Source organism: Pipistrellus hanaki (genome assembly GCF_964339955.1).
Source record: "Pipistrellus hanaki genome assembly, chromosome: 18".
NCBI lineage: Eukaryota > Metazoa > Chordata > Mammalia > Chiroptera > Vespertilionidae > Pipistrellus > Pipistrellus hanaki.
This window is the reverse complement of record NC_140520.1, coordinates 23,884,175-23,903,995: the sequence shown is the minus strand read 5'-3', so window position 1 is coordinate 23,903,995 and position 19,821 is coordinate 23,884,175. Positions and strand designations below refer to the sequence as shown.

General features: G+C 38.2%; 1 protein-coding gene across 4 annotated transcripts in view; it reads right to left on the bottom strand.

Annotated features, from left to right (window-relative positions):
* HMCN1 (hemicentin 1) overlaps positions 1-19,821 on the bottom strand; it is a 343,610-nt gene that overhangs the window by 191,286 nt on the left and 132,503 nt on the right. For all 4 annotated transcript variants that reach the window (XR_014793395.1, XM_084866565.1, XM_084866564.1 and 1 more), the window contains 5 exons: positions 18,547-18,667; positions 17,357-17,620; positions 15,787-15,931; positions 11,136-11,257; positions 7,090-7,365 (listed from right to left, as the gene is read on the bottom strand). Coding sequence is in view for 2 of the 4 variants with exons in the window: in XM_084866565.1 (XP_084722691.1) it covers positions 7,090-7,365; positions 11,136-11,257; positions 15,787-15,931; positions 17,357-17,620; positions 18,547-18,667 (928 nt within the window). In the remaining 2 variants the exon portion in view is untranslated. The remainder of the gene's footprint in view (positions 1-7,089; positions 7,366-11,135; positions 11,258-15,786; positions 15,932-17,356; positions 17,621-18,546; positions 18,668-19,821) is intronic.

Below are 19,821 nucleotides of genomic sequence, written 5' to 3'. Positions count from 1 at the left end.
CAGTGCTAGACTAGAGGAAAGGTCTATTAAATCTCAGAAAGAAAGCCGCCAATTCATTGACTTACCAGTAGGCGGTGCATTGGCAATAAAACACACAAGCAAGGACTATATCTTAGAATTTATATGTTGGATTTGAAAAAAAAAATCACACCCAAAGTATAGTGTGATTATGCAATTCAGTTAATAAGAGATGGACAACAATTTCAGAGGTACACAGCAAAGGCTAGATTCTATTTTAATGACAAAATCTTAACAACAAGTATGTATCAAGATTTCTTAAATACATACGATTCTTATTTTCCCAATATAAGACATAAGGATATGTTTGTTGCCTTGATGTCCATTTAAAGTAATTCCTAGTATAAAATACTTACACTTCAGTATTTTTTCCATTTAATTATTTTTCCTGAATAAAAAAACAAAAATTTATAAATTCTGGAGCTTCTTTGGGTGATTAACCAAAATAGATTAAGACAGTAAGTATAATTGATAAGCAGGATAGAAGTTTTAAAGTTTTATTCTTTCTTGCTTAGAAAATCTTCAGCTGAATGCTGCTTAGCCACGACTCTTACATTGCCTTTTCTTTACTGGGTCTTTTTATAACAATTTTCCAAAACCACAGAATTTCCAAATAAAAGGGGAAAGCTAACGTTTAGACTTACGTTCTCATGTGACTTAGAAAAACGTGGAAAATAATAATTAGCATTATTATTTCATGGCATATTAGAAGGATACCATTAAAGCTTAACATATATGTACATGACTCAATTAGGCAAGGATTTTTTTTTGACTACCCAAAGTTGGTTATTACATCAGAAAAAAAGAATATTACTCATGGGTGAAAAGAAATGAGCTAACAAACTATGAAAAGGCATAGAAGAACCTTACATTTATATTACTAAGTGAAAGAGCCTATCTAAAAAGGCTACTTGATGTATAATTCCAATTACATGATATTCTGGAAAAGACAAAACTATGAAGACAGTAAAAGAAAGGATAAGTGGTTTCCAGGGATTGGCAGGGTGGGAGAGGCAGAGCACAGAGGGTGATCGATACATGTCATGTACATTTGTCCAGGCCCACAGAATGTACAACACCAAGAGTGAACATTAACGTAAACTATGGGCTTTGGGTGATAATGATGTGTCAGTACAGGCTTATCATTTATAACAAATGTACCACTCTGGTGGGGGATGCTGATAATGGGGGAAGGTATGCATGTGTGGGGGCAGGAGGTATATAGGAAATCTCTATAACTTAGCTGCTCTTTAAAAAAAATGGTCTTTAAAAATGGTTACGGTGCTCAAAAAGGGATAATTTTACAAAATACGCAATAGTCATAGACGCCAATGCATATAAAAGTAGATCTTCATAGTTCTTCTTAAAGGAAAGATTCAAAATCTGACAGTTAATTTATGTTCACAGACAAATTCATTTGCTACATTAATCATCTTCTCAGGGAAGCTACCCACAACTGGATTAAAGAATACTTGTCCTGGGAGTCCAATCTGAGGTTCACAACCTCCCATCCTCCCAGCTGTCACTCTCTGATGCCCACACTTCATTCCCCAACTTGGTCCAGCTACAACTCCTTAGAACCTTCTTTTAAACTCAATCTATAGGAACATGCCTTTAGCATCCCTTCTTTCTTTATGGAACCTAACAAGGCATCACAGCAATTGCTTTCTTTTCCCCAGTTATCTTGTCTTTTTGCTGAACCAACCTCACCTAATCACAACCCTACATGATTCTTTTACTGGTATAATAAAAAGCTCCTAAGACTAATCTGAGGTGTATGTGTTGGTCATTCTGGTTCAGTTAGGAAAATAAGGTCATGACAACAGTTCCCTTGCTGCGTGCTGAGCAGTGCAAGTCCACTTGATATCAACATAAAGTAACATCAGAGCCAGTGTGTCTGTGGCGGCACTTCTTATTCACTTGAGGTCTTACATAGTCTATGCTTCCACCTGGGTTTTCCTTTTTCATGTTTCACCTGAAGTTAATTAGTTTACAAAGCACGCCCTGGCTAAGTTTGCTCCCCCATTCTGTGGCTATGGAGATGGGCCACTCTTGTTTGTGCAGGAGATCACTTGTATTTGTAGGTGCCGATGAGTGAGCTCACTTGCTGTTTTTGTATGCGGAGAAAAATATAGACGATCTTGGTCTTTGGCCTCTTGCTTCCATCATTTTTCAAATATGGCCCTTATTCCCAAAGACGCTGGTAGCACACTCCTGACAAACTCAAGACCCAGGCAGAATTTACTTTAATGAATAAAAGTCTTCTAGCAGAAAAGGTTACTTTTCAGAAACCTTGCTAACACGAAATTTCTTTTCCTGAAGCTGCTAATCATCCAGAAATTTCGTTCACAATATTGCACTTTTTTTTTCTCTGAACACTTTAAAAAGTGATTTTTCCCCTCAAAGAGTATGAAATTTATTTTAGAAAGCTAAATACATGGAATTTACCTGAAGAGCTGAGATGATGACCTTGGTTGGCCTTTAGAAAGGATTAACTGTGATTGTTCCACTCACTGGGGAGGTTTATCTCCTATCTATAAAATTTCAGGAGTTATTTTATATACTTTGAAATTCTTTCATACACGTGTCCACCATAGGGAGTTCTTTGTAATTAAAAGGAGTCGTAAAGCAATTAAAGAGTAAAGTTAGAACTTTTCCACAGTACAAAAACTCATGTTGGAACGCTCAGGGGACTGGAATTTTATAGGAGTACATTACAGAGTAAGCTGCTTTAAATCCTATCTGAACCAAAGGGAGCTTGAAAAAAAAAAGGCAGAATTTCTATTGACAATCTAGTCAGGTTTTCCTACAATGAACAGCCTAATAAGAGAGCCACGAAGATTCCATCAGTATCTTCCTCAAGTTTCCCCTTTGCACGATTTTCACAGGAACGCACTTTGATGTGTAGGAGTCTGTACCCATGTTTGAATAATGAAGTTGTTTCTGATGCAGGCGTTCCAGAGGTCCAGGTATCTGAAGGTCCTCGACCCACTGTGGGTTCTTGGCTTCATGCAGGAAAGAACTCAAATTGAGCCAGCATGGAATTTAAAATGAAAGGGAGTTTATTAGTGAAATAGTAAGGCGGAGAGTGACAACTCCATAGACAGAGCAGCCTCTCCCTAGTGAAATTTACTTGTTTTATTGGAGGCTCATTTAATCAAGGGGTAGGGCACTCAATAAAAAAGGAATAGCTAGTGTTTTTCCAGGTGGAGGGGGGAGACTTTTCAGAAGAGCTCTGTTGGCCATGTTGTGACCTTATTCTATATAATAAAAGAATAATATGCAAATTGACCCTAATGGCGGACTCACCTGGAATGATTGGCCACTATGACACGCACTGACCAGTAGGGGCAGACGCTCAACGCAGGAGCTTCCCCCTGGTGGTCAGTGGGCTCCCACCGCTCAGCCAGAAGCTGGGATGTCCACTGGGATGTCCACAGGTCTAAGCCATCAGTTGAACTTTTCCCAAGCACTCCCAGGCTGCCAGAGGGATGTCTGACTGCCAGCTTAGGAATGATCCCCTGGGGTGTCAGCCTAAGCTGGCAGGTGGACATCGACCGAGGTGTCCTGGACTGCGAGAGGGTGCAGGCTAGGCTGAGAGACCCTGCCCCCCCAAGTGCACAAATTTTTGTGCACCAGGCCTCTAGTATAGCGTATAATGAAGCTAGTAGTTACTGCAAAGTGAAATTAGTTGCCATATTGGATTGAGCTGGTTTTCTGCCTGTCCTAAGTGATAAATCTGTTGGGGATTGGTCTTACCATCTCCTTGACAGTCCTTGTACCCCTTATTGATCAATGTATAGGGTACATACATTTCATTATGTACCCTAGCTAATTTTTTTCCTAGACATTTTAATACAGTGAAGCTTTTCGTCTTTGGAGGTTGACCTAAGACATATATATTTATGGGTGCTTTGAAATGCTAGTGTCATCTCTGTGGATTTTATTTAGATCGGCTGAAATCATATACTTAAAATGAAAACCCCTAATTAATTGCTTTCTGTCAACAGTTAATTTTTATTTGCTGCCTTGGTTGTTTTATGTCCCAATATGAATCGGCACAAATGAATAAAATGCACTGTTAAAATACAATATAAGCTTTTGTTGTCTTCTGTACTAAGGATCTAATAAAGAGTTGGAGGCCCTTGGATTTGAAGACAAATAAATATCTTAGTGAAGTTTTGCATCAAGTATTCATTGCAATGACATCTAAAAAATATTTAGTTTGACCACAGAAGTATTTGCTTTCTTAACTCATTCTAAAATATGAAGAGGAAAGTTTAATGTTCAGTTATTTTATCTGATGAATGTGTTCTACTAACTTCATGGTTAGGGGCAAGCTTCTGTTATAACAGTCCAATTCCATGCAATAAAATGTATAAATGGGTATCACATATTTTACTTCTTTTTGTCTTTCTTTTAAGGCATCTATTTGCTGTGAAGATGTAAGAGCACTTCAATTATAAATGGAGAGAATCATATTTCTCTAGTACTTAGAAGACAGAAATGTTGAAATGTCTTTAATTGGAAGTTACAAGGAAAGGTTAAGAATTATTCACATTCTAATAGGAAAAGAAAGGGATATGGTGACATAATAAGCATGTCAAGTACATAGGAAATTGTCACAGAGAAGCTGTACATCAAGGACATTTTAATTTCCAGCAATAATGAACCATGAGAAAATGCAGATTAAGTTAAGCCCAATGGATTTAAGTGAGCCACAAAAAGGATGTCCGGATCTTGGAGAGCTTACATTCTAGAATGTGATAGCCAGGAGAAGACACTCATGCTTTCACAGTGCAGGGACTGCTAGGAAGAGATAGATCATATGAGGAATGAGCAAACACTTCAACCCACTAAATTAGTCCAATAAATCTACAAACATTCAAGCATTTTTAAAAGTTCATGACATACATTATGTCATCAAACCCGCACAAACTGTGCTATTTGTAACTGTATTTTGTCCAGAAAGAACAGGAGTCTCTGGGGTGTTAGTGGTCTGCTCTAGGGTGCCAAGCCAGCAAGTGGCAGAGCCCAGATCTGAACTAGGTCTTTCAATCATTCTGCATGGTATACATAAATGCCTTCATATGAAGTTCCATTCTCTAAATTATAATCCTAAGCATATAAAATAATATATTCATAAACCAGCTCGTCTTTCTCTCTCTCTCTCTTTTTTTTAAAAAAATAAATTCTGGAATATATTTTTGTTAGCTTCTCAAAACAACCTTTTTTTATTCAAACTGGTCCTTCAAACTCAAGGCCAACTAGACAGAGCATAAAATAATGCCTCTAAACAGATTTATACCTCTAGAGATTATAAAGACTAGCCAGTAATCATGTAATGCCATATGCTTTTGTATTTATGTTTTGTATATTAGGTAACATCTTACCTCAATACTTACTTAAAACATTTACTAATAATAACTACTCTATTTAACCAAAAAGAAGAGAGTCAAGGGCTTCCTTTAAAATATATATTTCTAGATCATAGGGTTCATTCTTTAGAATAGAGTCAAATGCTATTTTCAGAAAGTGTTGTCCATGAATCCATCTGAGAGGTCTGTTATAAATGCAGAATCCCAAGCCTTACACCAGGGAAAAGGTTAACCTGGGTAAACAAGGAAGGCTCTGATCTTATTTTATAATCCCATTCTAAAGGACTTCAGGTAAAGAACCAAGATCAAATTTCCGAAGGCCATTAGACATTCTAGCTGAAACAATCGGTTTAGTAAAAATAGTTTCAAAATCCTGGTAACTCAAGTTTCTACTGGGATTGACCCAAAATTATCTAGGCAGTTTATCATGTGGAAATGCACTGAACCATTTATAAAGCAATGTTTCCCTAGAGGTTCCACCAGATCAACTAACAAAAGGCACACATTCAGAGTGCAGAACATAACTCAACTACCCGTGAGAAAACTAGAATCAGATGGCAACCAGTTTATTAATTCTCAAGGTAGTTTCACTTTCCTGCCATTAGTAATATTCTGAGATCTATCCTTGAAATTCATTGGTCAGTGTGTTAAATAACCTTGTTAAGAAATCATCTGAGAGTGTTACTTCAGGCATGATATAAAGTTGTTCCTAATACCATAACCAAATAGCTGGACCCAATTCTGAAGTAAGTGGTTTCCCACCTCAAAGATTTGAAATGAACCTGTCAGCCTAACAGTGAAACGCTGCCAACTGTAATTTGTTCATTACATTAAGACCGCTGGCTGATCTATAGACATTTAAAAGCCAAGTATGATTTTACTGAAAAAGATACTTTGGAAGGCCCCTGATCTTAATTTGTTAGTCCTGAGTAATATACATTTTTAGTAGCCATTAAACCATTGTTAATAGACTTGTTTTCAGCTATCAGAACATTTAATCTATATAAACATAATTAAAGTTTGGGTTACCATTAGTTTACCTTCAATATGCACTCTTTGTGTGTGTTTGTGTGTAATATAAACAAAGCAAAACTCTGCTAAAGTTTCAATAAAATTGAGCCAAAATGAGAAACACCTTAAACCTTAATTAAAACAATATAAGTACATTAGGTAGATACAACACTAAAATAATTAAATTGGGGGAAATTTTCGAACGAGTTATTAAAACAATGGGATTATTTTTGGAGAGTTTGTTCTAGGTCTGTGAAATATGCCTTTTGTATTTTTAATGGGGTTTGCATTGAATCTATAAATTGCTTTGGGTAGTATGGACATTTTAATGATGTTGATTCTACCAATCCAGGAACACGGTAAAAACCCACATGATAGTTTGGAGAATTTAAAACCATTAAGCCACCCAGAGACAATGTCTATTTATATTCTCTTGGAATAAAAGTCTTCAATTACTAGTATTAGTTGTGTTAGCTTTAAAGTCATGTACTAATTAGCAATGTCTTATTTTCCACATTAGTCAGCTGTAGACCAACCACTCGAGCTCCACAAGCATCCCATCATTCAAACCGTAACTGCTTGGGTACATACTGTCACTCTCAGATAGCCATCTTAAGGGGACAGAGGTCAGAGGAGGAGAAGGAAAGGCAGTATAACTCGGAAGTAGCCATCAGCACAGTACCTTGCACGGTGAGGAAAACTGAAGCAGCGGATGATCCTCCTTCGTTGGAAACCAGACAACGATACTCTCCAGCATCGGTGAATTTCACAGTCCTGAGCTCCAGGGAGAGGTTCGCCAAGGTCCGCATTCTCGCTGGGTCTGCCAGTCTGACGTCTCGGTCGTTCCTCTGCCAGGTCAGATTGAAATCCACTGCGCTGATGACGAGGCATGTCAAAAGTGCTCTTTCTCCAGGGGCGACTGTAACATTGGTAGGCACTTGGATGACTGGAGGGGGCTCTGTACGAATTGAAAAAATTCAAATCAAGAGACTGAAAAGACAATTTGCTCACTTAGAGACGAGATTTAAAAATTTAATGAGGCGTTCTGGCCGGTGTTGCTCAGTGAATAGAGTGCCAGCCTGCGGACTGAAAGGTCCCAGGTTTGATTCCGGTCAAGGGCACGTACCTTGGTTGTGGGCACATCCCCTGTAGGGGGTGTGCAGGAGGCAGCTGGTCGATGTTCCTCTCTCATCGATGTTTCTAGCTCTCTATATCTCTCCCTTCCTCTCTGTGAAAAATCAATCAAATATATATTTTAAAAATTTAATGAGTAGCTCTGGCCGGTGTGGCTCAGTTGGTTGGAGCATCGTCCCATACACAGAAAGGGTTTCAGGTTTGATTTTTGGTCAGGGCATATACCTAAGGTTGTGGGTTTGATCCCCAGTTGGGATTGATCACCAGTAGAAAACAGACTGATGTCTCTCTCAACTTCTCAACTCCCCCCTCTTCTCTCACCTCTCTCTAAAATCAATAAGCATTTCCTTGGGTGAGAATTTAAAAAAAAATTAATGAGTATGTTTTGAGTATCTAGTAGAAAAGATGCAGTATAACAAAACTTACTCATTAATACTTATTTCCATCACCTCAAGAAAGTAATCATCTAGTTGAAAGATGCTTTAAAAACTATATATATATATATATATATATATATATATATATATATATATATACCAAAGCATATTCAAGTCTAAACCTATAATTATAAAAAGAAGCATCACATTAGGATTGTGGAAAATGTCAAATCTTTGAGTTTTGGAAAAAGTAGAATTTAAGATTTTTTTGAAACAATATTTACGTATCATCGAATTGCACACTTGAAACCTATATAATTTTCTTAAGCAATGTCACGCCAATAAATTTAATTAAAACAGGTATTCACTATTTTAAAGGAAATAGTGCATAAAATATGGTAGATTTGGCAAAGATAAGGCTGTATCAGCTTTAAGGGGGAGAGGGGAGTGTTATAATCTCATTAAGAAAATATAACACTAGGACAGTAAAGTAAGACAAATTCTTTCCCCCAGAAAGAATGGAAACATTTTTATTTAAGAAGGTCAAGTTAACCATAGGAATAGGCCTTTAATGACATTGTATACACAGAGCCACATACACAAAGGCATTGACGAATGCATGACATTTCAGATGTGGTCAAAAGCCAATTCCTAATTATTTAACCAACATTTTTAGAGTCACTTCATACTTGGATTAGGTTTGAGAATAAATTTATATGCTCCTCTAAAGTTCATTCTGCCAAACACTTTCAATGATCTGCTGTAGCAAGCCACCATTGAGTAATAATACAGCAATAAAACCTGTGGTGAGCTATGCTAGCTTGAAACCCACATGTCTGTTTTGGTTTAACTATAAAAAGTATCAGATATTCAAACTTTCCTTCTTTATTTAAAATGGTATGTAAGTGTAGATGAATATCATAAGCCTAGAATGAAACTTGGAAGCAATATGCCAAAACCATAGTGGTTATCTCTGAGTGAAAGAAATGTGTATACACTCCAGATTTTCCTTGTTATCCTTGTTTCCAAACATTTTTAGAGCACTATATGCTATTTTAAATTGTAAAAAATAAACGTATTTTTGTCATTCTGCTATGTTTTTAAGATCTCTTCTGAAAACAGCCAGTGAATCACGTGGAAAGCATCCATGGCAATGTTAGGAGGCTCTGACTGAAGTCCGGTTGGTTTGACAGACACAAACACAGATGCTTTGTTAAATCTGAACTCCGGATAAATATTAAATATTGTTTTAGTACAACTAGATCTAATGAAATATCTGGGACACACTTAAATGCGATTCAAATTTAACTGGGCATCTTTTGTTTTAATTTGCTAAACCCAGCACACATATGCTGCCTAGTTCTACCCCTCACTACTTATGTGACCTTAGATAAGCCAATTTACACACAGTGTTTGTTTCCCCATTTGAAAAATGAGATGACTGAATTTGGTAATCATAAAGACTCCTCCTAGTGCTAAGGTTCTACGATTCTAACATGTACGGCATGATTCTATGACTAATATACAAGACCCACCAAAGACGAGGAAGAGGTTATTTGTGTACATGTGTTCACACGCTATCAAAACCTTTCTGAAGACCACAAAGCAGGGTGGCTACACAAGGGGCCTCGGCCAATGAGAGGGAAGATTCAGAAGTGGGTGTGGATTTGAGGCTGGCAGGTTAAGCAAAAGTTAGCCCCAAAAGGAATGTCTACTCTTCCAAGTCTAAAGGGGCACTTGCTCACCACTTCTGCTGTTATAGTCACTGCCATTGCCCCCGACGCTTCTGCCTCCTTCTTTTATAATTGACTAAGCGGGACATAATTCCTGAAAATTGGCTGAGGCACAGTCCAATTTCCGAGTGATACCAAGCTTGGCTGGCACAGAGTCCTACTAGAACACACATACAGAAGTTGCTGACACCAGAGAGCCAAATTCTCCACAGCCAGTTCCTAAGTTCTAACTGGCACTTCCCCGTTATTTATGCGAGATGTCTGGATCAACTCACTCCAACCTCTCTCCCTTGTTGTCCTTCCCTTCATGAATATTGCTGGGAAAGCAACTCAAGTGCTCAAGTGTTTGTTTTCCCAGAAGCTGGGGAATGTTGACACAATTCCAGAACTTTGCATAATTACTGGAGATGAAAAAACATGAATGCTTTATGATGCATGTCAACTTGCTAAATTGTTCCAGAGGACAAACTTTATTTTTCTAAGAATAAGGGAATACAAATAATTTACTACAAGGAGAACAGGCTTGCACGCCTCTGTTTTAAAGTTCAGCTTGGACTCATAACAAACGTAAGTCTTGTGACCTGTCCTGCAATTAGAAAGCTTCTTTTGTCTTAAATGGTGATAAGAAAACACACATCTATGCTAAAAAACAGGTACAGACATTGCCAGACACACAGCCATACTGAGGTCAGGATGGACTTGCTATTAAACACTCAGCAATGCTAGGCTACAAGGCAGGCAGAAAATAATTCAGTCAAAACAATGCGACCGATTCTAAATATGTGCTGACCAAATGGCTTACATTCTGGTCATTGATTAGATATGGCAGTTTCTTTTGTTCCCTAAGAATTCTGGGAGATAAATTTGTTTCACTAAAAGATAATCTATCTGATAAAATAGTTTGAGCCTTGCCTCCCATTTAGTCACAGGAAACACACTATCTAAATGTGAAATTAGGAGCCGTTCTTCTGCCCTTCTTACCACCAGAATTGTAGCCACTGAGGTCCAGTGTTTCTTAAATCTGATCACTTTCTACGTCAGGACCCATTCATGAAAGCACTGTGCTCATTATGAACAGGGGAGAAGGAAACAGAAAGGCTAACCTTAATATTATCAGAACACATCCCTTCCTTTTCTCTAATTTCATTTTCTCAAAGGAAAATGCTGCATGGCCATTAGAAAAGTGAATTATTAAGTCTCTACAATAACAATAATGATGACAACCATAGCAAAATAATAACAATAGTCTATTAAGTATTTCTATGTGCCAGACTCTCCCCTACATATTATACACACTATGTCATTTAACCCTCACACTTTCGCCACGAGATATCGTTACTGTTACTGTCATTTTAAAAAAGGGACACTGAGTCCTTAAGTAATTGGCCCACAGCGAATAGGTGGTGAGGCCCGAAGGAGCAAACACTCCATCTCCAAAGGTGCATTCATACCCAGCCAACCGCAAAGCAATCGGTGGTAATCACCTGACACATCAAAAAAGGTCTGCGCCCGTCCGGTCCCTGCACTGCTGACAGCGATGCACTCATAGGAGCCTTCGTCAGACAACGTGACCTTCTCAATATCCCAGCTCACACCGGCAGATTCTCTGGGGTAAGAAAGCAGAAACATCTCTGGTTACTGTGAAAACATGGCCCCGTTGAAAAGCAGTGATTCCACTATTTGTTCTGACGTCTTCACCCAAAAGAACACCATAAAGAAAATAAGCCCTGGCCAGGTACCTCAGTTGGTTAGATGGTTATCCCAATATGCCAAGGTTGCAGGTTCTATCTCTGGTCATACAAGAATCAAGCGATGAATGCATAACTAAGTGGATCAACAAACTGATGGTTCTTTCTCTCTCTTAAAATCAATAAATTTAAAAAAATGAATTGATTAACCTGCAGAGCTCTTTCTAGCTTAAAACTGAACAGCTTTTATATTTCAATTAGAAAGTTAAGCTTCTCTACACTGAACAAAGACACACCAAAGGCAGTAAGTTATGGAGATTATAAAATTCTTTACAGAAATATTGTCTGGCTGTGTCAAAGTGTAAGATAAAGAGTTGTTAGAGAAATACTGCTTAAACCCTTTCTCCTTCCTGGTCATTCCCGGTTTTTGGACATGTTCAGTGAGGTTCTTAGACAAAGCAGTCTAAAGATAGAAAATAGACTTTTTTTTTTTAATCCTCACCCGAGAATATTTTTCCATTGATTTCTAGAGAGAGTAGGAGGGAGGAAGGCAAGGGAGAGAGAAACACCGAAGTGAGAGAGATACATGAATCGGTTGCCTCCTGCATGTGCCCCAGCCAGGGCTAAGGAACCTGCAACCGAGGTGTATGCCCTCGACCAGGAACTGAACCTGTGACTCTTGAATCCGCAGGCCAACACTCTAAGCACTAAACAAAATTGACCAGGGCCAGACTTTTTTATTCCAAAAAGATAAATAGTCTTTAACTTCCTTATATAGAATTTCTATATAAGGCTATATACCACATCTGCTTCAACCTATGAATACATTTAGAAAAAGAAAAACAATTAAATTTTATAGTTAAACTTATCATTTAGATTTTAAAAATCCCTTTGCTATATTGTGTATTCATTCCTTTAATAAATATTTATACTTTGTTCTCTAACACTGTTCAAATCATATATCATGATATCTAATTTTCTGGAAGTGTCTGAATAATAGAAGTCCAATCCCTATTTAAAAGATTACAATAATCCAGGGCATATGCCTGGCTTACAAGTTCCATTCCCCAGTATGGGGTGTGCAGGAGGCAGCCAATCATTGATTCTCATCACTGATGTTTCTATCTCTCTCCCTTCCTCTCTGAAATCAATATATAATGTGTGTGTGTAATCTTTACATGTGTAAATCTTTACAAGAATCTATAAAACAGACATTATTTTGTTTTGAAACATGATTGAAATAACTGTAAAAAATAGGATTGAAATGCATAGATATTTTCATAATTTTTTTTTCTTACAACCATCCATACTATTTATAACCTTTATAATCATTCTAGATAAAGCTGAGCTGAAAACCGCACTGCAGAGTCAGGACACCTTCCACTGAAGTCAGAAACCATGGCCCACGGCAGTAACTCCAGGTCTCCAGCCACGCAAAGGTACCAACCCACCATCAAACAGCCGTGGAGGAATAGCTGAGCCCATAGTGCACAGTCAGCACTAACCTACAGTGGGTAAGGGAAAGTTAAGACACAGGTTCCCATCCTCAGAAAAGTCAGAAACTAGACAATTCCGCTGGACCATATGCCTTAGCAACGGAGACTATCCAGTTCATGTTGTTTCCTTCCATTGTGTATGTGCCGGGTGCGGGCGGTCCTTATGGTCACCTGCAGAGGAAAACGGACTCGAACTGGACTCGATGCTGTCCTGATCCCCTAAGCTGTGTCTTGAATGTTGAACAGCAGTACACCACACCCGAATTCATAAATGCCGTTGTCTAGAGCAGGGATGGAGAATGTCTGGCCTGGGGGCCTTATAAGACCCAAGAAATTAGTCTGGCCTGCCAAGGCATTAAGGGTGAGTTAATGAAATGTTTGACCAAATACAGCAGGGCTAATTTGTTTTTAGCAGGCTAATTTTTAAGTTGATAATTTTGTATGGCCCTCGAATAATGTTATAAATTTCCAAATGGCCCTTGGCAGAAAAAAGGTTCCCCACCCCGAGTCTAGAGAAAATAGTCAGTGTCAGGAAGGCAGAAACTTAAAATACATGAGCCGTCTGTGTCCTCTGCAGGGGCCCACTTCAGAGGCAAACATGCATTAGGGTTTATAAAAAACATGATATATGGAAATTTAGAACAGAAAGTGACAATTTTTCTAGTTCCTCATTATAAAAAAGAGACGTTGAGATCCAGAAAGAAGTAATTTGTTCCAAGGCACGTAACCAGTGTACAGATTGCTTCAACCGAAGGACTTGTAAGCATATAAGCATAACCAATGGATATAAGACACTGGGGGGCAAGAAGGGCAGGTGAGGGCATGAACTGGGGGTAGGGGAGGCTGTGGGGAGGTCAATGGGGGTAAAAAAGGAGGCATATGTACTACTATTTGTAATACTTCAAACACTAAAAAAAGAATACTCTCACAGTTATTCTAGTTCCTCTCTTATGTATGCAATATTACATGAAAATCACTGTTTCTTTCACGTAGCCTTGTCAGTTGACATGAAGAAAACATGGCCACAAGTAAAAAGTCTTGAAGGAATGGCCTTTGGAATAGGGGAAAGAACATAAATAAAAATGTGTTCTGCTGAAACCGGTTTGGCTCAGTGGATAGAGCGTTGGCTGCAGACTGGAATGTCCCAGTTTTGATTCCGGTCAAGGGCATGTACCTTGGTTGCAGGCACATCCCCAGTAGGGGGTGTGCAAGAGGCAGCTGACTGATGATTCTTTCTCATCGAAGTTTCTAACTCTCTATCCCTCTCTCTTCCTCTCTGTAAAAAATCAATAATATATATTTATTTTTAAGTTTTAAAAAAATGTGCTCTGCTGTTAATACAAACTAATTACCTCCCGTCCTCCTAGTGACCACAGCAACTCTCATAACAAAGATCCAGCTCCAGGTCTCACGTTATTAGGAAATCTAATCAGAGATGGGCGAGTGAATCGGGGTTAGAGTATCAATCCATCATCACCCACACCTAATTCTGTCTTTAGCCTCAGCCATCCAAAAAAAAGCTTTAATATGTGTCAGCAAAGGCATGTCACATCTCTGCATCACAGAGCTGGAAAAATGAGAGAAAGAATTCTTGTGGCTTACCTCCCAGAAACTGCACGGAATTAGTGTTTATAAAGAACCCCGTGTCTTTGAGAAATGTTACGCTTTCAACATGAAGCAGAGTGGTTTGATTTCATCAGTCAGTTATGTAGCTTCATCACTGGATAGCCTGGTCAGTTGTGTTTGATTTATGGTTATTAAATATGTAAGCTAAGTAAATCGTCAAGATATACTATGTGAGAAAAAAAAAAAGTGGCAGGAAATACTGCAGCTCAATCTTTAAGTAATGGAAACGTTTCTAAATTTATAAGGAACATTTCTGCCATAGTTTTGACTTAAAACAATCTCCTCATAAAGAGACTGCATAAACGAAGAATTTCAAATATTTAACATCTTATGCAAGTCACTTATACTAATATTGAACTAACAGTAGGAGAGTTTTATAAAATAATTCCTAGAGGGTTTTTTTTTTTCCAAAATGCAGTTGGTTTCATTCTAAGTTTAGAAAATAAACAAAAACAAACAAATTAAAAAAAAACACACACACATTTTCCAGAAATCACTCTCCAGTTTTCAAGGCCTACTTCATTTTTTATTAGATTACTGATATTTGTCTAAAAATGTTACCCATTTTCACAATGACAATTGGTGCCCTCTGGCCCACTCCCCCTGTTTTACAGGGTAGGACAGAAGTATTTTACAGTTGTTCTTATTTAACAAGGGATCCTCGAATTATATAAAACTCAGGTTCTCTAGAACCTAAGTCAACTCTTGAATGCATTCTAGCATTTATATATTAACACTAAGAGTCCAGTGCACAAAATTCGTGTACCCTCTCCAATCCAAGACTTCTTGGGGGATGTCAGTTGGACATACCTCTCACAATCTGGGACTGCTGGCTCCTAACTGCTCACCTGCCTGCCTGCCTGATCGCCCTTAACTGTCCCCCTGCCAGCCAGATCACCCCTAACTGCCTGTGCCTGCCAGTCTGATCACCTCTATCTGCTCCCTCTTGCCAGCCTGATGGCCCCATGCAGCCTGCTGGTCAGTCATTTGGTCGTCCCTTGCTAACCCCTCTGCCAGCTTTGTCGCTCCATGCAGCCTGTTGATCGGTTGTTACTGTGAGAGCATCGTGACCAATTTGCATATTACCCTTTTATTAGTATAAATACTATATTTAGCATCTCTTAGCTGGCTTCCTCCATCACATACAAACTCCAAGAGGGCATTGAGCTGTGTCCGTTTTGATCATTGCTATATTCCAAGACCATTGAGCAAACACATGAGAATTTCCAGTAAAAAACACATTAAAATAAGTGTCTTTTACAAATAAGTATTATTTCTCTTTAGATGTTTAATGCTATCAATTATTAATAGAAACATGTACCCACTTTAAATACTGGTCTACTCCGAGTTTGAGTCCATTTCTGACAAAGCTCAAGGTAAAGGGCAAAAGACTTTCAACAGAGCAGGGAATTCGGCCAGGCTGCAGGTAGTACCCTGGGGTCTTCTTAGGCATTGTAACTTTGGGAGCATCTAGGGAAAAAAGAACATGGGCCAGAGGTTACAATGATATTGAGTACTTCCTGGTAAGCCATTAAACATCTTCATACTTTAATTCTTCCTGTATATCTTCTTTATCCCAATTAATCTAAATCCCCTAAAAATCACTTAATTATCTTTGTTAAAATTTCAATGTCTTAATGAACCCCTTACTAAAGTATTCATTGGATCTAAGACTCCATTGATTTTAAGATGGGGCATTAGTTTTTATATTACCAGGATAGAAGAAAAAAAAGTTACCAAATTAGTTACACTTTATCACCAATTTTGAAAACATTTTTATTTCAGAAATTAAATATTTGAAAAGAACTCACATCTTCTAATTGAATTTATAAAGTGATTATTTTTCTAAAAAGAATGGAAAAATTCATTTTTAAGAATCCAATATATTTTAAAGTATTCAATTTAGGGGCTTAGACAACTAACTTTGAATATTGTAAATTAGGAAACATTGATGTTGGTTCTATTCTTATCATTTTTACAACTTTAAGCAATTAGCTGTTGCTAATACCCCAAATCACATACTTATGTATAAATGATAAATGTTGTTCTTTCAATGGGACAATATTAGAAACAATCCTATATCTTTGTCTACAATCCTAAAATTTTTATCAGAATTGTCATTAGCGCTAAGAAGTAGCTCAAATACAAATTAAAAAGCTACCCGATGCCTCCAAATAATCTCTCAGCTGTGATCTCATCTCTAGGTAATAGCAAACATAAGCAGCTAGTTTTCTAATTAACAAACCAACCTACCACTTAAAAGCAGAATCATCACCAATTGTTTAGTATTTCTGACAATTGAACATAAACATTTAGTCAATTTAGTCCATTTAGATAGATCAGTGGTCGACAAACTCATTAGTCAACAGAGCCAAATATCAACAGTGCAACAATTGAAATTTCTTTTGAGAGCCAAATTTTTTAAACTTAAACTTCTTCTAATGCCACTTCCTCAAAATAGACTCGTCCAGGCCATGGTATTTTGTGGAAGAGCCACACTCATGGGGACAAAGAACTGCATGTGGCTCTCGAGCCGAAGTTTGCCGACCATTGAGATAGATAATTCAAACATTAAACACATATGCCAGGCTTTGTAGAGAGAATAAGAGCACCAGAATGTCCCAGTTTGACTTCTTACATTGATTGACATAATCAAAATGTTCAGATCTATAATCAATAAGCCTTAACATATGATGTGCTATTTCATAGTTATGAAAAGCTAAAGATTACATAGCCTGTGTGTAAATGCTCAACAAATCAGTAACCCAGTAACAATGTGAGGATATTATTTTTAACTTTATAGTCTGTTCTTTACCTGCAGGATTACATCACTTCCTCCCCTCTACCCCTACTTTAACTATCAACACTCCAGTATTGAATGAAATGATGTCTCACCTGGGACGATACTAGAGAAGGAAACACTTGATACTCTCTGGAAGAGATAACCATCCTTATCATAACCTGCTACTTTGAGGAAGAAAGCTTCGTTTGGGGGTATGAAGTCAGAAATATTCCATATGCCATAAGGTTTTCGATCTGGGTAATATTTGACAGGAATAGTCTTCAGAGAACTGCCTGAGATACTCAGAAGTTCAAGACGATCTACTCTAGCTGGGACGGAAATTCCGGAAGTGTTCAGAAGCACATAGGTAGGGATTCCTAGAGGAGAAAGACTTGGTTATTATTTACAAGTAATATTCAAATGAGGTGTGATATGAAGTAAGTTTTTGCATTATAATAATCACAGATAATAAGTACCATAAGTATGAGTACTGCCGACTGTCCTATAAAATGTGGCCAAGTTGTAGAGTCTTTTCCACATTAAGATAGTTTATTCATGGCCAGAGGTACTTAGGAAATCCCAAGTGATTATTCTATAGTCTTATTAACTATGTTTACATGTAGAAAAATTATAATTGTGAATACTGTTATGTGGTATTTGATCACCTAAATATTTTTAAATTCCACTATTTGTATCCTTCCAATAACTACAGCAGTAAAAATAAATGGAAAAAAAAAAAACAGAAAAAAAAGAGTCACAGTAGCATTGAACTTTTTTTTATAGCTCTAAATAATCATGCATAAATAAGAGGAAGAACAAACTTAAAAATCAGCAATAATTTTACCTTTAAATTTAAAATGACATATAATCTCTTTAACTTTTTAGCCATATATACATACACAATTTACCTTTAAACCTTGACAATAAATCAACTTATAGGTGTTAGTAAGAGAAAGACTCAAGATCTAGGTCAGTAGTTTTCAAAGTTTAGTAAGTATAGCAATCAACTGGGATACTCCTGGAAGTACATATGCCGAGGCCCTGCCTCCTGTGGGTCTGATGCCTTCTGGGGCAGGTCACAGGAATCTTAATTTTGGAGCATCTCCCTGAGAGATTTCAGTACTACTGGTCTTGGGACTGCACGCTGGAAAACAGCGACTAGGCCAACAGTGCAATCATGTTTAAAGATGCTCTGTGTCCCGATTTTATGGACTAGTGAGAATCATAAAAACACAGACCTTCTGAGAAATAGTTTCACTTGGATCTCTATGATGTCAGTCTGAAGCAATATGTACATACAAACCTTGCACTGGTCTGCTGACTGTTTTCTTGAAGTCCAGGGTGGGCTTTCGGGAAAAACCAGCTCGGAAATCAATAGTACTGAGGCCGGTGATGCGAACAGAGTGCCGTCCGCTGCTGGAAGTCTGAAAATGTTCAAATGACAAACCCCATCAGCAGCAGATTCAGGGTGCCGGTCACACGGAACGCCAGTATGGGAAACGGCAGGGTGCTTACTTAGATCACTGTCCCAGAGTGGAGGCTCTGAACTCAGTAATCTGAACTGAACTATGATTCTATAACTTAAATGCATGTTTTATGATCCCTGTCCCAGGAGACTGCTCTGAAATACAATTCAGTAATGCACTGCCCGCCCAATGGTGAAAGATAGAGGTGTTTAGTCACTGGTGAGGGTGCCTTCAGCAAATCTGTAAAAGCTCTATGAAGACATGGATCTTAGTTTCTTTGACCATATGAACCATGATGGATGCTCAGCTAATACTGAGGAAATGAATTAATGCCTAAATCGTCTCCCCCAAACACCATTCAGGTTCATTTACTTTCTCAGTGCCTCTGAGGAGATACAGACAGGACAGCTGACCTCAGCCAACCAACACCGCTCAGCTCAGCAGTGTCCCAGCCAAAGCACTCGCTGCTTCAGACACAGATTGAGTGTAACATGGTCCTCAGGCTTTAAGAGCTTGTGGCCAGGGAGGGGGACAGATGGATCAATAGAAAGCTTTAGTGCCATATAGTGATTGAAATAAATACCATGTGCACAGAAATACATAAAAGGAGCATAGACGTCTAAAAGTTCGGCTTAAATCTCCTAAAAGGGGGTGATGACTGGTGAAGGATACTAAATACTGGATATGTGCATAAGGAATAAGTAATTTGGATTAGGGCACCAGATACAATAACACTGCCATTTATTGGTCATGTTCTCTATGCCCAGACTCTTTAAATACCTGGGCTTATTTAACCCTCATGCCAATTCTATCAGAGAGATGGCAACAGTATCGCCACTGTACAGATAACTCTGTGATAGCAGCATTGAGGCAGAAGCAGAAGATGGGAGTGAGAGAAGAGTATTCACAGGATAACACCAGGGCACTTAACAGGTATCAGAGTTTCAGAAGGTATTTAGGTATCAGCAAGGACAGAATGCTAGCTACTGGGTATTCCCCTAAATCACTGTGGCTTCTTACTATTTGGCAATGAGGAGAGGAAGGGTGGAGAGTTATGTTCCCATTTCTACCAAATGTATCCCTCACTGAGCAGAGCCTGCAGGAACTCAAAG